This window comes from Bos mutus, chromosome 4, assembly GCF_027580195.1.
Source record: "Bos mutus isolate GX-2022 chromosome 4, NWIPB_WYAK_1.1, whole genome shotgun sequence".
NCBI classification, from domain to species: Eukaryota; Metazoa; Chordata; class Mammalia; order Artiodactyla; family Bovidae; genus Bos; species Bos mutus.
This window is the reverse complement of record NC_091620.1, coordinates 80,467,940-80,488,206: the sequence shown is the minus strand read 5'-3', so window position 1 is coordinate 80,488,206 and position 20,267 is coordinate 80,467,940. Positions and strand designations below refer to the sequence as shown.

At 34.8% G+C, this 20,267-nt stretch overlaps 1 protein-coding gene across 7 annotated transcripts in view; it reads left to right on the top strand.

The window, feature by feature from the left end:
• Window positions 1–20,062, top strand: part of CACNA2D1 (calcium voltage-gated channel auxiliary subunit alpha2delta 1) — a 524,891-nt gene extending 504,829 nt beyond the window's left edge. For all 7 annotated transcript variants that reach the window (XM_005890243.3, XM_070369704.1, XM_070369702.1 and 4 more), the window contains 2 exons: window positions 177–259; window positions 15,992–20,062. In XM_005890243.3, coding sequence (XP_005890305.2) covers window positions 177–259; window positions 15,992–16,108 — 200 coding nt within the window. In that variant the 3' untranslated portion in view covers window positions 16,109–20,062. The remainder of the gene's footprint in view (window positions 1–176; window positions 260–15,991) is intronic.
• Window positions 20,063–20,267: the final 205 nt, after the last annotated feature.

The window sequence follows — 20,267 nt, the reverse complement described above, 5'->3', positions numbered from 1 at the left end:
TAACAAAAGAAAATCTGTGGCAGTTTAGTTCCTTAAAGCCTATAGTAGTGTATGGCACTAGAATAATGTCATAGGTTTCTCCTGCTTGCTTTGAGAAATAAATATATGGCATTGTATTTTTTCAGTTTTGTGGGGGGGGGAAACATAACTTCATATCCCTTAACAAGTTTTTTTAGCTGATGGTCCAGATCCTTGTGATATGGTGAAGCAACCCAGATACCGAAAAGGGCCTGATGTCTGCTTTGATAACAATGCTTTGGTAAGTGTGTCCAAAGAATTTCAGGGGACAAATTACAGTTTTAATTCCAACATAATGTCTTAACCATAGTATTCTCATTAACACGACATACTTGCTGGTATATAGATTTTTTCATTTCAATATTTCTTCATGGTTAGCATAAGCTTAACAGTTGCTTCTTCTATCTATCTGTCCTTTCCACAGAAATTGTACTTTCAAACACAATGCCAGTTTAGTAATGTTCCAAGATCATTAATGATTTTAAAGCCTTTCTAATAAATAGTAACTGACTGTAAATGTTACTAATAGTATATGAGTTGCCTACCTTCATTTGTTATTATAGTATTTTATTAATTTGTTTAGTCTTCATTCAGTATATTTAAAAACTTGTTAAATCGCTGTTGTCCCCTTATTTTGTAATTCTATCACCTATTAGCTTTGTATTATTTTTCTTAATTACTTTTTATATTGTTTGAAATTAGACTAGGTTAGTAACACAGGATTAAGTTGGTAAAATTTTACACACCATATTTAATGTATGTTATCTGAGATGAGTAGTCCTTTTCCTATAGGTTAGCTGTCTTCCTTTCCTAAGCACTATCCAGACTACTGTATATATAAGTAGCTTTATACTTTTCAAATTAATTTAATTTTTAATAAGCTTTATTCTGAATCAAACCCCATATAAAAGGTGCTCACTACTTATAAAAACTACACTTCTTTAATATTTCTCAATTCTCCAGTCTTCATGTCTCTTTGTATGAAGGTTTGCAAAGAAAGCATCATCATCTTAGGAATTGCTTATTATAAAATATGTCAGATCATTTATTCAGTAATGTGCATTTCTAGAAGTTATTTATTTAGAACTGATTTACCTATTGTGTACTTATTTACTCAAATACACATAATCACATTTGTTTCAGAAAAGAATAAAAATTTCCATAGTTACATATTATGCAAGTACATAATACAGATTAGAAGCAGAGCAGAGAAGTAAAATTGGTGATGGGGAATAAGGGTGAAAACCCAAAATGTTTTAGCCACTAAATCCTTTTACCTCCCTAAGGACTGTTGATCAGTTCGCCTTTGAAGGGGAAAACTGATTCAAAGTTAGAGCTATTTGACCTTTTCCTCTTTTAAGTGAGGCTTACGTAAGACCCAGATACGAGGACTCTTTTGTTCTGTCTACTCTACCGTAAGGAGTTTTGCCGCGTCAAATTATTCCCCAAAGAATGTTATTTTTGGACCCAAGGCTAGTGTCACTCATTAGGGAAACTTCACTTGTCAACTGTTTGTCACCAAAGACAGATTAAATTTACTCAGGTGCACTTCCAAGATCATATAAAAACCTATTACCCAAAATATTTTCACCGTCGGAAACTGTATGTTTTGATCACGACAAGAAGAAGATTTTACAAAGACAGAAATTTCCAATATTAAAGTTCCTATAAATTGTAAAATGGATTGTGTGTGAAAGTACAACTCTTGCTCCGTAGCTCAACGTGCTAATAATGTCTTGTGTTTTTTTAGCACTGGAGTATTTTGGTAATGCTTATTTGCAATGGTCACTGTGAATCTGCTCTGAATGGAGGCTCACATAAACTGCTAACTGCCAGCAAATTGCATGAAATCTCATCTTGTATGTCTTCTTTTCTGTGTTTTCTTTCCTTTTCCTGTACTTGCTACTTTGCCCGTTATTAATAGGATCAACTTGTATGCACAACGAGTCGTGCCTGTACCATGATGTCAGCTCCTATCTTCATTTTTCTGCAAGTTTTCATGTGCTGTGGATGGTCAGTCACTTTCTCGAATTTTTCTTTGTTTTTGTGTTTGGCTTGAAATTTTTAAAAGTAATCCATATCCCTAAATCCACTACAATAAATGTCCTGAAACCAGGTTATTAAAATGCCAGTAGTAATGTTGTTTTGTAAATAACAACGTTCAAATATTACATGTTTCTAATCCTGAACAGAGCATATCAGTTTCCTATATTTAGTTAAAAATTAGTTATGCCTCTTACAGGAAGATACCCTGGAGAAGGGAATGGCACCCCACTCCAGTATTCTTGCCTGGAAATGTTTCTTAAGGTTTTACTAAAGGTTAAGTCAATGTGGAAAAAAGTATACATTCTTCATGATGTCTTACTTAAGAGAAATACCCTAAGGACAATTATTAGAGACGGTCATAAGTTTTGTTTCAAAAGTTGTTAACATAAAATTAATGAAATATTTCAGTTTTATCAAGCATTATTCAGTACCTTCTAAGCTCATTATCCTAATTTTTCCTTTTCCATATAAATGGATATTGTCTACACAGCATTTCTTTAGTGAAATAGTATCACTAAGTGCTTCTAATTTCTAAGTTAATTTTACTTACTATTATTTACATTATCTAGGCTAGGATTATCATTATTTGTTATTTTCTGACAAATTTCCGAATTACATACTCAGTACGACTGAATAGATATTTTAGGGCCTGAATTTATAGTCAGAGTTCCATTACATTTTTTCTTTTCTTTTTTGATGTTTTGGAATCCTGAATGTAGTAACTAGACAGCATTCGTTGTGTTCTTTCTTCATTGCTGTCCAGGTAGTCTTTGGTTAGGAAACCACTAGATGGAGATGTGGCCATTACTGAAGAGTGAGTTCATCAGAAGGAGAGAAAAGTGGAATAGCAGAGGGAGTGTCAGAATGTTCTGGGATAATAAAATAATGCTTTTGAATTTAAGTGGTAAAGAAAAACAGCAAATTAATAACATGTACTATTGAGGAAGTTCATTATTTTATGCAAACATAATTGGTAAATACATGTTATTGAGAACACGAAAAATGAATATGTAGAAGAAATATGTGTGTATACATACACATACGTTAAACCTACCTCATGATTGAATGTGGTTAAATGTATTAAGGTGCTATGTAGGAAATCATTTGTTAGGGACCTTATTCCTATTAAGAGAGTTATGTGTGGTATCTACCTGCGTAAATAATTTTAAATATGCATTTTCTTTGAAGCTGCTGTGGGTGATGTAAGTATGCTGCTGCTAAGTCGCTTCAGTCGTGTCCGACTCTGTGCGACCGCATAGACAGCAGCCCACCTGGCTCCCCATCCCTGGGATTCTCCAGGCAAGAACACTGGAGTGGGTTGCCATTTCCTTCTCCGATGCATGAAAGTGAAAAGTGAAACTGAAGTCGTGTCCAACTCTAAGTGACCACATGGACTGCAGCCTACCAGGCTCCTCCGTCCATGGGATTTTCCAGGCCAGAGTACTGGAGTGGGGTGCCATTGCCTTCTCCGTAAGTATAGAGCTATCTAAATTCCAGATAGCTCATATTTAGTGGATGCTTTTTACCAATGATTTGAGCTTTACTCCCTGGAGGAGGAAATGGGAAGCCGTTCCAGTTTTCCTGCCAGGAAAATCCCGTGGACAGAGGAGCCTGGCAGGCTGCAGTCCATAGTGTCGCATATACAGATATACTTACTGGTATATCTGGTCTTAAAAAGTAAGCCTTGGGACAAAATCATGAAAAAGTAAGCCTCAGGGCAAGAATATGGTTTAGATATTTTTTCCTTGAGTAGTAATGGGACAGAAAAAAAAAAAAAAATGAGGGATTCTTAGTTGAAGAGTATTTTGAGACAGGTCCTTAGAAGGAAATAAAATTATTCTTTCATATCTTAAAATATATGTAAATAATTTTGGCACTTTATTCCTTTACTATTTAAAGCTGAAACAAGGTACCAGTCTGTTATCTTCTCCACTAACCTTTAAAAATCAGACTGATTTATCTGGTTATGGTGTTAGTGGGATTTTGGTCTCTCTAAGATAGGGAAAAAAAAATGCTGAGGTTTCTCCCACATCTATGCATTTGTGATTTAGAATGTTTTTAGAATGTATCTCATAATTTATTTTCATATAATAATTTCAAGTCTTGGTATATGTGGTTGCCCATGCAAAACATTTGAGAAAACATGATCCAGGAAACTGAAGGGACAGATTTTTCAGTGTGGATCAACATGCAGACTTCAGGGACTCCAAATAAGTTATCTGAACTACCACCTCCCAGACTGAACAGACATATCTCATCATCACACAGAGGAAATTACCCCCCCCTCAAAAAAAACACTGGAAATATAAAAATAAAAACAATGGCAGCAGAGCCAGAAAGAATATTTTTCTTTCCATAACATTTCTAGAACATACAGATGTATTTTGCGTTAATACGTCAACGGGTCTCGTATGTTTGCTAATTTTGCATTCTATCAAATTAATACTTAACCAGAACTGGGAAGCTCTCCTAATGAAGTGACAGTTAAGCCTTTAAGTTGGTATTTTATGTTTGTAGTGTTCCTAACTAATCAACCAACCACTGCTTTATTTGAGTACGAGTACTCATTTATCAAGTACTCGTAGTACACCACCTATGTGTCAGGCCACTATTATATCCCTGAGATTAAGACACATTGATACTAAACTGTAAAATTTTATCTCAAAGTCGCATGTAATTCAGCATCCTGTTTTTTTCACCTGGTTAATCTACCTAGAGGGAAGGCTATTTGAACAAAGAGAAGAGGAAATGCAAAGGTCCTAAGATAACAAATACCTTTACCTGTTGCAGAGAAAGTGTTATTGGAGCAATGTGATGTGGGGAAGAATAGAGGAGGATGAAGATGGAGAAGCAGCCAAGCTGCACATCACATAAGGCTTTGTAGGCCTTTATAAGAAATTGGGATTTTGTTCTGAGAAATTTCAAAAAGGGCATGAAAGGATTTGGTTTTAAGAAGGCTGCTTTTTGGAGAGAAAATTGTTAAAGAGCAAGAATAGAAGCAGTGAGTCAAGGGAGGCCGCAAGTAATAGTAACCTGGACATGACATAGTAAGTAGTAGGTCTGGGGATATATTTTGAAACTAGAGTTAAGAGGACAGGCTGATAGATTAGATTTGAAAAAAGGAAGACTCACAGATGATGTGTTGTCTTTGACCTGCTTCATTACTCCTAGAAATATCATTCATAAAAATAATATTTAGGGGCAAGTTTAAGATATTTCTGAGAATCAAAAGGAGAGGTGATAGTGCTCAATGCATGTGGAGCTCAGAGGCGCATTCAGGGGTAAAGGTTTAGAAGCGTGAGTTACTGAGTTTCTGGTCCGAGATGGTGACAGAGTAGACTTAAAACTCACCTTAACTCACAGACCTAACAAACCTACAGCTAGAAAAAGAGCAATACCCTCTGAGAGAAATGTAGCAAGTACATGAGCAACTCTTACGCACTGAGTGAATGTAATACGCATCCAAATGAGTAGGAAAAGCTGAGGAACATTGTCTCCGTAAACCACACACTCGGCACAGCAACATACAATTAGAAAGGAACTCACAACTTCCAGCTTCGACCTGAGCAGTGCAGGGTTTAGGTTGAACATCTAACATCCCAATTTTTTTTTTAATTTTTAAAATTGTTATTTTTAATTGGAGGATAATTGCTTTCCAGTGTTGTTCGTTTCACCTGTGCAACAACATGAATCAGCTATAAATATATGTATATCCCCTCCTCCCTCTGAGCCTCACTCACCCCTGCCCCCATCTCACCCATCTGGGTCATCACAGAGCACCGAGCTGAGCTCCCTGTGCGGTACAGCTTCCCACCAGTCGTCTATTTTACACATAATAGTGCATATGTGTCAGTGCTACTCTCTCAATTCATCCCACCCTCTCCTTCCTCTATTGTATCCTCACATCCATTCTGCATCTCCGTCTGCTCTGAAAACAGGTTCATTGGTACCCTTTTTATAGATTCCTTATATATGCATCAATATAAGATAATTGTTTTCCTCTTTCTGATTTACTTTACTTGGTTTTCTTTTTATGGCTAAGCGATGGAATCATTGTATATATGTACAACAACTTCTCTCCACCCCAACTTTTAAGACTCTAACCTGAGGGATGGGCCCCCAAAACTTCTAGCTTTGAAAGCCTAATAGGGCTTGTGTCCATATGACAGACAAGACTACAAATACAAAGAAACAATTTTTAACAAATTTGCAAGGACTCCCTGTGGCTATCCTTCCAAAGCTCAGAAGAGGGAGCAGAGAAACGCACTTCTCCCCACCTTTCCTTTAGGGAGGCTATTTGCATACTTTAAAAGATTGCCTGCAAGTAAGGCTTCTAATTTAGCTCACATTTAGGGACTTACCTCACGACTCCCTGGAGACAGGCGAAGGGGTAGACTATGCCCACTGACCCTCTGACTCACTCCAGGTCAGTGGTATCTTCCTAAAAGAAGCTTGTGATCCCATCTGGCACCTTGACTTTTGAGGTAGCTTCCCAAAGGACACACCCTTTTGTCACTTGGCTCTGAGAGCCGGCAGGGCTCGCGTTCACGTCCATCAAAGGACCATAGCAAACAAATAGTTCTCAAATGCCTGTCCCCTCAGAATTCAGCACAGAGGGAGCAGACAGAAATGCCCATCCTGCAGTCTTTCCCTGAAAGAGGTGCTTTGGCATACTTTGGAAGCTGCTGCCTGAGGATCCAGCCTCCAATCAGCCTGTTTCTGAGTGCTGACCGAGATCTTTCCCACTGGGACACTGACAGATGTTAGCACACCCTCAACTACTAGGATGCAAGGGAAACCACAGCACAGAGTGTCAAGGAAAGTGAAGAAACAGAAAAATATGTTTTAAAAGAAAGAGAACTCCACAAACAGACCTTAATGATACAGAGAAGAGTGACTGACATGAGGAAGAGTTCAAAATACGGTCATAAGGATGGTCACCATATCAGGAAAAGAATGTATGAACTGAGAATTTCAGCAAAGAATATACAAGAAAGTATCAAACAAATGTCACAGAGCTGACAAATACAGTAAGGCCAATAGAGAGGAGTTCAAATAGCAGACTAGATGAAGTGGAAGAAAGTATCAGTAAACTCCCAAACAGAGCAGTGATTCATTCCATCAGGAACCAAAAAGAATAAAGAAAGTGAAGATAAAGTGAAGCTAAAGCAACTTACAAGACAACATCAAGTAGACTGAAATTCACGTTCTAGTGTCCCAGAAGGAAAAGAAAGGCAGACACGGGTAGAAAACTGTTTGAAGAAATAATGATTGAAAACTTTCCTAACCTGAGAAAAGAAACAGCTATCCAAATCTAGGAAGCCTAGAGAGTTACAGATAAGAGGTATCCTAATAACATGCAAACCAAGTAAGGAAGAGGAAATACCTCCAAATTCATATAGCACATGATACGATTCTGTATATAAAAACTACCCCAAAAAACTCTCACTAATCAACAATTTTATTAAATTTCAGGGTCTAAAGCCAGCATACAAAAATCAGTTGTATTTCTCTACACAAAAGATGAAGTATCTAAAGCTGTCACATTCACAATGCCATCAAAAACAATGAACTATCTGGAAAGAACTTTAACCAACAAAATGAAAGTTCTCTATTAAATTAAAACTACAAGACTTTCCTGAAAGAAATGAAGCCAACACAAACAGATGGAAAGACATCCCATATTAATTGATCATAAGTATTGATATTGTTATAATATCTATACTACTCAAAGTCAACTGTAGATTCAACACAATCTCCATCAAAATACCAATGGTATTCTTTACAGACAGAAAAAAAAAATCTCAAAATTTATATGAAGTGACAAAGTCTGCAAATAGTCAAAGCATTTCTCAGAAAAAATAACAAAGCCGGAGGTATCATGTCCTGTTTTTGACTTTACTACAAAGCTACAGTAATAATAAATTATTTTTAAAGGTATGGTAGTGGCATAAAAATGGACAGAGACCAACAGAACAGAGCAGAATTAAATCCCTGCATACACTGTCAACTAATATTTGCTAATGGAGCCAAGAACACCCAATGGGAAATAATAGCCTCTTTAACAAATGATGATGGGGAGATGGGATAAACAAATGCAGAACAATGAAATTGGACTCCTATCTTACACCACTCACAAAAATTAACTCAAAATGGATAACAGATTTAAAAATAAAGCCTAATAACTATAAAACTTAGTAGAAACATAGGAAGCTCCTCAACATTGTTATTGGCAATGATTTTTGGATGTAACACCAAAAGTACATGCAGTAAAAGCAAAAATAAGCAAACGAGACTACATCAAACTCGAATGCTTCTCCACAGCAAAATCAACACCTGACCAGATGAAAAAGCAACAGATTTCAAGAAAAAATTTGCAAACCATGTATCAGATAAGGGATTTTATCTCCAAAATCCAAAATATATAAAAAACTCAAACTCAAAAACAAAATAATCCAACTAACAAACAGGCAGAAAAACTAAATAGACCTTTCTTCAAGGAAACACAAGACTGCAGTGACCTGCCACCTCACACCTGTTGGAATGGATATCATCATGAAGATGAGAGACAATAGGTATTGGTGAAATACGAATAAAAGGGAACATTTATATATTGTTGGTTGAAATGTAAATTGGTGCTACCAATATGGAGGTTCCTCAGATAAAAATAAATCTAGTATTATGATCCATCAATTCTATTTCTGGGTATATATGCAAAAGACATGAAAACAGGATTTTGAGGCAATAACCATACTCCACATTCAGTGTAGCATTATTCCCAATGGTCAGGAACAATCTTATGGACTCTGTGGGAGAGGGAGAGGGTGGGAAGATTTGGGAGAATGGCATTGAAACATGTAAAATATCATGTATGAAACGAGATGCCAGTCCAGGTTCAATGCACGATACTGGATGCTTGGGGCTAGTGCACAGGGACGACCCAGAGGGATGGTATGGGGAGGGAGGAGGGTTCAGGATGGGGAACACAGGTATACCTGTGGTGGATTCATTTTGATATTTGGCAAAACTAATACAATTATGTAAAGTTTAAAAATAAAATAAAAGTAAAAAAAAAAGAAGAAGATATGGAGCCAACCTAGATGTCCGTAAACCAGTGAACAGATAAACAAGAGGTGGCATTTATGCTCATGTGTGCATATAGGCACACAACAACATACTTCTCAGCCACGAGAAAGTGCAAACTGCCCTTTGCAACAGCATGGGTGGACTTTGGGCATATTATGCTAATTAAGAAAGACAAGTACCGTGTGTAAAATCTAAAAAGCCAGACTCATAAGAACAGAATAAATGGTGGTTACCATGGAATAGGGGGTAGGGGATAAGACAGATGTTGTTCAAGGGTAAATCTTAGAACAGGTAGTAGATAAGCTCTAGAGAGCTAATGCACAGTACACTGAATATAGAAAACTACTGTAGTCATCGAACTTGCTAAGAGACTAATAAATGAATTATTCCAACTACTAAAAAAAAGGATATTTATGTAATATAATAGAGGTGCTAATTATCACTACAATGGCAATTATATTACAGTACATAAATTATCAAATTAACATGTATGCCTTAAATTTACATAGTGTTTTATTTCTAATATGTTTTAATTAATGTGTCTTTGTATTGGTCTCTAAATTTTCAAGAGTAAATCTATGACAAAGATGGCAAGACAATCTCTGGTAAATCTATGACAAAGAAGACAAGACAGCCTCTTCAACAAATGGTGCTGGGAACACTGGACAGCTACATGTGTGAAAGAAAGAAACTAGAACATTCTCTAATACCACACACAAAAATAGACTCAAAATGGATTCAAGCCCTAATTGTAAAACCAGATACTATAAAACTCTTAGAGGAAAACACAGGCAGAATACTCTTTGACATAAATGACAGCACTATCTTTTTGGATCAGCCTCCTAGAGTAATGAAAATGAACACAAACAAATGGAACCTACTTAAACTCAAGAATTTTTTCACAGCAAAGGAAATCACAAACAAAATGAAAAGACAGTCCACACAGTGCGAGAAAATACTTGCAGTGAATCAACTGGCAAGACATTACTCTCCAAGACATGCAAATAGCTCATGCAGCTCTATATCAATAAACAATGCAATCAAAAATGAGCAGAAGATCTAAATTTCTCCAAAGACATGCAGATGACATGTGGGATCTAAAATATGGTACAAGTGAACCTATTTACAAAGCAAAAACAGAGTTACAGATATAGAAAACAAACATGGTTATTAAGGGGGAAAGGGGGCAGGAGGGGTGAATTGGGAGATTGGGAATGACATATACTGACTATACAAAATAATTTAAACTTGTTAAAATATTATTATATACTATAATAATTTATGGAAACCTGTTTGCACAGTGAACTCTTTTCAATAATCTGTAATGACCTACATGGGAAAAGAATCATTCTTTTCTATCTGTCATATCATATATGACATAATCAATCATTCTATCTGTCTATCTATACACACATATAACTGATTCACTTTGCTATCTAGAGAAAACCAACAATGTTGCAAATCGTCTATACACTAATAAAAATTAATTATAAGTAACTAAAACATACATGGCCAAAAAGCACATGAAAAGATGCTCAACATCACTAACTAGAGAAATTGAAATCAGAACTGTAATGAGGTGTCACCTTGCACCAATCAGAACAACTATCATAAAATGTCCACAAAACACTGGGTGCACAGGAAAGGGAGCCTTCCTGCATTGTTGCTGGGAAGGTGGCCCCTGTGGAGAACAATATGCAGGTTCCTTAAAAGCTAAAAATAGAGTTACTGTATGATCTAACACTCCCACTCTTGGGCCTGGATCTGGAGAAAACTATAATTGGAAAAGAGACAGACACCCCAGTGTTCATCACAGCACTATCTACAATAGACAGAACATGAAAGCAACCTACATGTCAATCATCAGAGGAATAGGTAGAGAACCTGGGGTACATATATGCAACAGAGTATTATCTGGCCATTAAAGAACAAAATATTGCCATTTGCAGCAATATCATGGATGGATTTAGAGATTATCACACTAAGTGAAGTAAGTGACAAAGACAAATAGCATATGGTATCACTTATATGTGGAATTTAAAAATATGATATACAAATGAACTTATTTACAAAACAGAAACAGATTCACAGACTTCAAAAACAAACTTATCGTTACCGAAAGGGAAATGTCAGGGAGGTATACATTTTGGGATTGGGATTAACATATACACACTAATATACCTACAATAGATAATCAACAAGGATCTACTGTAAACCACAGGAAACGCCACTCAACACTCTACAATAAGCTGCTAAGTCACTTCAGTCGTGTCCGACTCTGTGTGACCCCATAGACGGCAGCCCACCAGGCTCCCCCGTCCCTGGGATTCTCCAGGCAAGAACACTGGAGTGGGTTGCCATTTCCTTCTCCAGTGCATGAAAGTGAAAAGAGAAAGTGAAGTCGCTAGTCATGTCCAACTCTTAGCAACCACATGGACTGCAGCCCACCAGGCTCCTCCGTCCATGGGATTTTCCAGGCAAGAGTACTGGAGTGGGGTGCCATTGCCTTCTCCTGTAATAAGCTATATAAGAAAATAATCCCAAAAAGTAGATATATGTCTATGTATAAATGAATCACTTCGCAGTACACCTGAAACTGACATGACAATCTGTATCAACTATATTCTAATATAAATATTAAAAATTTTTTTAAGTAATAAGAGAATCTTAAAAGAAGCAAGAATACTTGTAACAAACAAAGAGACCTTTAAGGCTACCAGTATCTTTCCACCAAAATGAGCGAGCCTGATGTGAGTAGCATGATGTATGTAAAGTACTGACAAAAAAACCTACCAACCAAAAATACTCTTATCTAGTAAACTGTCCTTCCAATTCGAAGGATAAATAGAGTTGTAGACAAGCGAATACTGGAGTTCATTACCACTAGACTGACTTTACAAGAAATGTTAAAGGCACTCCTTTAAACTGAAACAAAACAGCACTAATTAGTAACAGGAAAACATATCAAAGTATAAATCTCACTGGTAAAAATAGATAAATTCAGAATAATCTAATATTGTAATGACAGTGGGTTAATCACATAAACAAATATAGTAAAAATAGCTATCATACAATAACCAGTGGTTACACAGACGAAAAATATGTAAATTGCGAAATCAAAAGCACAGAACATGAAGAAAAGAGTAGTTTCAGAATACATTTGAATTTAAGTCTCAAAATAAGTCGGTAAGATGTTATAACTTATTGTATATATAGCACTAAATATTATGAGGTTTAAATAAACATGTTATATTTATAACAGTTATAATAACTATAGAGTCCCATTTCAACTTTACAGACATTCACGGACTGAAATGGAAAAAGATATTCCATACAAATAGAAACCAGAAGAAAGCTGGATAGGTATATACGTAGACAAAATAGGCTTTAAAACAAAAACTGTAGTAAGAGACATCATGATCATCACATAATAAAAAAGGTCAATCTAACAAAAGGATATAAACATTTTGTAAATATTTATGCACCCAACATAAAGTGAAAGTGAAGTCGCTCAGTCGTGTCCAACTCTTTGCGACCCCATGTACTGTAGCCTACCAGGCTACTCTGTCCATGGGATTTTCCAGGCAATAGTACTGGAGTGGGGTGCCATTTCCTTCTCTAACATAGAAGCACCTAAATATATAAAGCAAATATTAACAGACAAAGGAAGAAATAGTAATACAATTTAAAATTGCAAAAAAATCCAACAACCTAGAAGAAATGGATAATTTTTTAGAAACATACAACCTATCAAGACCCATTCATGGAGGAATAGAAAATCTAAACAGACCAGTTACTAATAAGAAGATTGAATCAGTTATCAAAAACCTTCCAACAATGTCCACAACCAGATGGCCTCACTTGTGAATTCTACCATCATTCAAAGAACAATTAATACCTGTCCCTTCTAAACTCCAAAAAAATAAGAGAGAAATGAATACTTCCTAATTCATTTTTACAAAGCCAGTCTTATTACCATGATACCAAACCAGACAAGAGCACTACAAGAAAATTGCAAGTCAATATCCTCGATGAAAATAGATGAAAAATTCTCAACATTATCAAATTAATTCAACAATACTTTAAAAAGGTCATACACCATGATCAAGTGGGATTTATTCCTGGAATGCAATGATTGTTCACAAACCACAAAATCAACTGATGTGATATACACATTAATAGAATGAAGGCTAAAAATCATACGATCATCTTAACAGATGCAGAAAAAGCATTCAGCAAAAATTCAACACCCGTTTATGATAACTCTCAAAACCGTGGATATAAAGGGAATGTGTATCAACATAATAAAGGCATTATTTATAGACTACATGATATTATATATAGAAGGTCTTAAAGACTCAACCAAGAAACTGAGTTAATAAATTAAGTAAAAATACAAAATATAAAATTAATGTACAAAGAACATTTATATTTCTGTATAATAATAATGAACTCTCAGAGAAATTAAGAAAGTAATTCCACTTAAAATTGCATCAAAATGAATAAGAATAATTTTAACCAAAGAAGTGAAAGACCTATATATTGAAAACTATAAGGCAGAGATGAAAGAAATAAATGGAAGATATTCAGAGCTCAGAGATTAGAAGAATTGTTAAAATATCCGTACCACCCAAAGTAATTCACAGATTCCATGCAACCACCATCAAAATTTCAATGACATTTTTCACAGAATTAGAACAATCCTAAAATATATATATGAAACTATAGAAGACCCAAATATCCAAAGCAATCTTGAAGGAGAAAGTTGGATGCATGATAACATCTTGATTTGATGTATATATAGCTGTTCATTATATTATGTTTACTATATGTATGTATAGCTGTTCACTATATTAAGCAGCTGCAGTAACAGGAAAACTGAACAGCCATATGCAGAAGAATGAAACTGGACCACTATCTTAACACCATACACAAAAACCAACTCAAAATGGATTAATGACTTGAAGACCTGAAACCATGATAAATCTAGGAGAAAACACAGGGAGTAATCTTCTCGGCACTGGTTTTGGTCATGACTGTTTGGACTTGTCACCATGGAAAAGCAAAGGCAACAACAAAAAAGTGGGATAACATCAAACTTAAAATTTTCTGCACAGCAAAGGAAAACAACAGAATTAGAAGATAGCCCATAGAATGGGAGGGAATGTTTGCAATTCGTGTACGTGATAAGGGGCCAGTATCCAAAATCTATAAAGAACTCATATAACTCAATATAAAAGAAATAATCTGATTTTAAAATTAGCAAAGGATCTCAGTAAGCATTTTTACAAAGAAGATATACAGATGTCCAATAGTACATGAAAAGATACTTAATGTCACTAAACATCAGAACAATACAAGTCAAAACCATGAGTATCTCCTCATACCTGTTAGAATGGCTATTATCAAAATGACAAGAGATAAATGCTGGCAAGGCTGTGGACTATCTTTACACATTGTTGGTGGGAGAGTGCATTGGTGCAGCCACTATGGAAAACAATATTGAGGTTCCTCAGAAAATTAAAAATATAATTACTATACGATCCAGGAATCCCACCTCTGAGATGTGAAAAACAAAATGTTCTTTAGTGGATTATTTTGCTTCAGATTTACCTTTAACAGACTTCTACTGCCTTAAAATACAATTCAAGAAGAAATTTATATGCTCGGTGACAGGCACTGTATTAAACGCTACTGAGCAAAAAGAGCCATTGTTTTAGTGTCTGGGAGTTCAGAGTCTTTGTAAAAATATTCTTACTATATTCTTTCATAACCTGTTATTCTGACTATTATAACAGATGAACCTTGGATTAGTGAATTCTTAAAAGATGTTTAGGAAAACAATGAGATAAGGGATTTTCTTGTGGAGTTTTTTTTTTTTAATTGAAGTATAATTGACCTATAATATTAAAGTTCCAGGTGTAAAATATAGTGATTCACAATTTTTAAAGGTTTTTATCCCATTTATAGTTATAAATATTGCTACATTCCCCGTGTTGTATAATATATCCTTGTAGCTTATCTTATGCCTAGTCATTTTACCTCTTAAGATAGGAAGTTTTTTTAAAATGCAATTCATAAAGGAATCAAAGGATGCAAAAAATATTACAGAATACAGAACCTAGGAATAAAAGTAATTTTGTGTTACCAAGGAATCTAATGATCCACGAGTAGACAATAGGGGATGCAAATGAGCAAATGGGTAGCTTATATTTCATGGTTCTCTGAATAGAACAAATCTCTCTTGCTAGCTTAGCTCTTTATTTTGGATATAAGTTTTCAAAGTGTCCTTCCTTGAGGGTTCAACTACATTATTGTTTGTTTAATTCTTGACGAAGGTCCAGATGCTACATGTACAACCTTTGATACTGGATATGGAAAATAAATGCTCATTTTTCAAATTTATTTATTTATTCTACCAGTCTCAAACTTTGCCTTATAGAGCATAATTGCTAATATGTTAATTCTTTGGAATTATAAAACAGACTGTTACATTTTTATATCTTATATTTATAAATATATAAGGATGCTTGACACTGTGAAAGTAAGGGTTTTCTTTTACTTCAGAAATTGGTGTATCACTCAACTCAGCATTTATTATTAAAGTATTTCCTTTAATAATCATCAGACTCTACAACTAAAAATGTAAGGCATTCTTCAAATGGTCCTGGGAAAATTGATTAATCCAAAATTGTTGAATAGTGAAATATAGGACAATGTAATTTATCTGGATTCAAAGCAAAGCAGCATTTTAAGGTGAGTGGACTAAGCCTAGGGTACTTGGAAAGATGTCTTAGGAAATATTTTTCAGGAGTTTTCTTTTCCCTTTTCTTTCCAACAGGAGGATTATACCGACTGTGGTGGTGTCTCTGGATTAAACCCCTCCCTGTGGTCCATCATCGGCATCCAGTGTGTGCTACTTTGGCTCTTATCTGGCAGCAGACACCACCAGTTATGACCTTCTCAAACCAAATCTGCAGATTAAACTCCAGACCCTGCTGAAACAGGAGCCCTCAACTGCATTAAAATAGGGTCAACTGCAAACTCAGCAGACCACTAGCTGGGCCCACCCCATGGCATCCATCTAAGACGCAGACTCATAAGGCACCCACTGGCTGCATGTCAGGGTGTCAGATCCTTCAACTTGTGTGAATGCTGCATCATCTATGTATAACATCGAAGCAGAATTCTATACATGCTCTATTGGAAAATTTGAAAACTTGTTGTTGCATTGTTGGTGATTACATGTTAAAGGGCTCCCCACACAGTTGTTTATGGATCATGCAAATTGTCTTGATTTTGACTTGCTGCAATCCTTGTTCTTTTACCAAGAAAATCTCTTGGGGAAAAGAGTTGCTTTATTTTCCTTCACTTATTCTTCTGTTAAAAATTATTTCCTGCTTTGAGTAGTTATTATTGGAAATATATAGAGAGACACAGAGGGAGAAAGAATTAACATTGGTATAATCTGACAAAATAGAAATAATGGCTTATTTTCTACAAAAAAAAAATGCCATGAATAAAATGCCTTATGAAGAATGGCTTCTCTGCCAGAAATATAACACAAATGATGGCCAAGTTTTGGTGGGTATAATGGATTGATTGTTTGAAAATAATAACTAAGAAATTAAATTAAAGGTGCTTGAGGGTAGAATTAATATGCGACATATGTCCTCATATATGTGAGCCCTTAATAAACGCTTTGATGTAATGTCCTTTTTGTTCACAGTAAAGTTCCGTAGTGCTAGCCAGAAACTTCAAAATGCTCTAAGAAAAGCTTGTTGGGGGGAGGGGAAATGTTTTTTCTTGTGATAAATGAACTTTGGTTACCAAGGGTATTTTGCATGATGCTGCTGCTATTTTAACTTTCGGTTTGTTTCTCTCTTACTGTAGAGTATAGTCCATTGAAAAGTTAACTGAGTGACATTATTGTTATGTAAGAATCTGAACCTTGCAGTGTAATGCACTTAAGTCATCTTTTAAAATGTCTTTAAACTACTCTGAATATACTGTGCAATGTAAATGCTGAATGATTGGATTAGGTAAATGGTGAAATGGGAATTAATGGATTTTATACAGATTCGTGCTTTTGCCTGAAAACCTATGTACAGATATTTTAAGTACATAAATCAGATTTGACACATTTATTTTTTGAAGAGTACATATATGTTCTCAGTGAAGAGACATCCTAGGTTTCCTCTCTGTTCGCTGGAATAGTAGCACGTACAATCCCAAACTCGCTGCTGCTTTTGTTGCCTCCGTTTTAAATGATACGAGCACTTGACCAAAATTTCCACACAGTTTGATGAGGGTTTTACAATAATCTGAACAAATAGGAAACCTTGAATCTCTATGTATGCACATGAATACTTGATTGTGAATAATCAAAATTGTTTTTATACAACCTCATTAGTGAAAATGGTTAGTGTATTAAATCAGATATTTCATTATAGAGTAATATGGTAGAATTTATTTATGCTTTAAAAGATTATTTTCAGGGTTAAACAGTATTTGAAGAAAGGATAAAAACAATGAATGTGTAACAATTATAGGGAATAATTCTGCTGAAGGCTGGAAGTATGCAGATATTTGCTCTTTTTTCAAACATGCCAGAAACTGGTATGTGTCTATGCTGGAAATTTTCTTATATATCATTTTTAAGTAAAAATCTTATTAACATTATCCAGTATGCTTTAATATGCTTCATATATCAAAGATATAACCAATTCTTTAGCATAGTTTAAAAGATATATTTGTTTTGTTTTTAGCTTTGCACACATTTGTAATTCCCTTCACCACTAATATACCCTAGGCACCACTTGTGTACATTTCCTTATTTAAAATATTTTTTTATTTAAAAACGGGGCTAGGGGGAAATGGAATCACTTTGCCAACTATCGTTCTAAGAGTTGACATCAGTTACCATTTCTAATACATTGTTGTGATTTTGTAGTCTCATTTGTAACTGGTATTGACATTTTAGAAAACACCAAAGTGATTTAAAAAAATATGGAACTTCTCACTCTAGTAACAATATGTTTAAATCATGTTGTTTGTTAATTAAATATTTAAAACTTATTGTTAACTTTTGCTAGACTATTTTAAATCATGAAAGTGTTGAGAAGGGGATATCGAAATATAGTTATGTTAGCTTGTGTACATAAACGACGCACATTAAAACAAGCAAATTGCTTCCAGCATACAACAGACTACCTTAAAATTATCTTTAAAATCTATTAAATATATTTTCATGGCTAATGTCACTGAAGTGTGTTTTCATCAACTACATGTTGTGTTCATCACAGTGAAACTTGGCATCTCCTGGCAGGGTCCTATTTGATTTCATTTGCCATCAAAATATATTTATGTATATGAGTCTTGCCATGATCCTTTATTTTCTGTTATAAATTAAACATATATTATGACAGCCACATATATGTTAATAAATTGGGTAAGAACATGCTCTCTGACTAAAAATTGTTCTCATACCTAATACTAGTCTTCATGCATTTTGAAAGACCATAACACTCATCCCATCCAATTATTATGTTTACTTTAGGATTTTTCTGAGTTTTGATTGTTGAACAATAACTTAAATCATAGCCTGTTATAATATTAATTTTCAAAGACTTAATAGTACAAGAGATCAAGAAAAAAGCTTTTGAACTCCTTTTGCTTACCTAATGTTTTGCTATGCTCACGCAGCTGGGTAGTTTTCACTAAAACAAAACCAAAATAAGTCTTGTATTGGAGTTGAATAACAGAAATGGATTTTGCATTAATGATTTGTTTATATTTTCTTCATTTGAACAACCAGCATTACTGCCAAACACCAATCGTGGTCCATATTTGTAACAGGTTTTTAACATGACATAGTTAGCAAGTTTGACTGAAGAGATTTTTAGGTCCTGGGTCTAATAAGATTTTAGTATGATCTTTTTTCATGTTTCTAATGCCTGAGGCATTATTGCTTAACTTGGAAAAATCTAGACAGTGTTGCTGCCATTTGTAAGTTTTCCTATAATATTCCTTTTATTAACTTTAAAACTGGCCTTACTGGGTTCAAATAGGCAGTATCCCTTTTAAGTGACCTTTGCAACTCAAGTGTTACTTGCTTATTTGATGCTCTTTTGTATTTTACATCTCATTTAAATCTTTCTCTCCACCAAAGCTTAAATTCTATGTCTTAATTTAAACTCTGAACTATTCCATTAATCATGTTAGTTGACATTAAAGTGTCTAGAGGTACAGAGGCTGACCTAGGGAAACAAAATGGATGTTGTGACTCAGAGGATACAGTAGAATGATGGTCTCACCTGCCCACAGTTTCAAATATGTTACAATTATCTGGAGCCGGGACCTGTGTTGTTTTCCCATAGCACAGAATGTTAATACCGCTATTATTCCATGTACATTTCTGTAAAGAACAAATCAATAAAGCAAAGGTATGAAGTTTCTTGATTTCTTGAAAAAGTTCCAGGATGTTAAAGTCTTAGAAAACCTTTACCAACAGTTTCATCTACTTTATTTCTAATTCACAAGATTAACTCAAAGAAATTCTGAGACTAATGGGATACTGTCTTGAAAAGATGCCAATTAAGTCTACAGTGTGACCTGACAGAGCTGTCTTTTTTGTTGTGCTGTATGTTGTTGGATCATTTCTATTAGGGATACTTTTATTGAAATGCTCAGTGTGCATCCATGAAAAAGGCCAAGTGGCTTTGTGAACAAAAGATACTTTCTCCCCTTTATTATGTTCTCTTGACACTTTTGTGGAAATTAGCCTGATAAAAACATTTTTGTAAAAATTTGTATATTACTGTTATAAAAATATTTATAATCCCAGAAAATGTTGTGTTAAATCTTGTGCAAAAACAGTATATTCAGAATAAAAGTTTATCATTTAAAGTCACCAGCTTTGATTATTTAATTATTTAAAATTCAGTTCAAAGAACCAGAGGTCTCTGTCATACATACAGTTTAAGAAAGCAGGCTTTCCAGTGGAGAGAATTGTAGATTGTGAAAATAAAATCTGGCATTATAAAAGTGCTTTTACAGTTTCAACCTCAACTCACAAACAAATTTAATTGCAACTCCTTTGCATAACTCTGACCCTT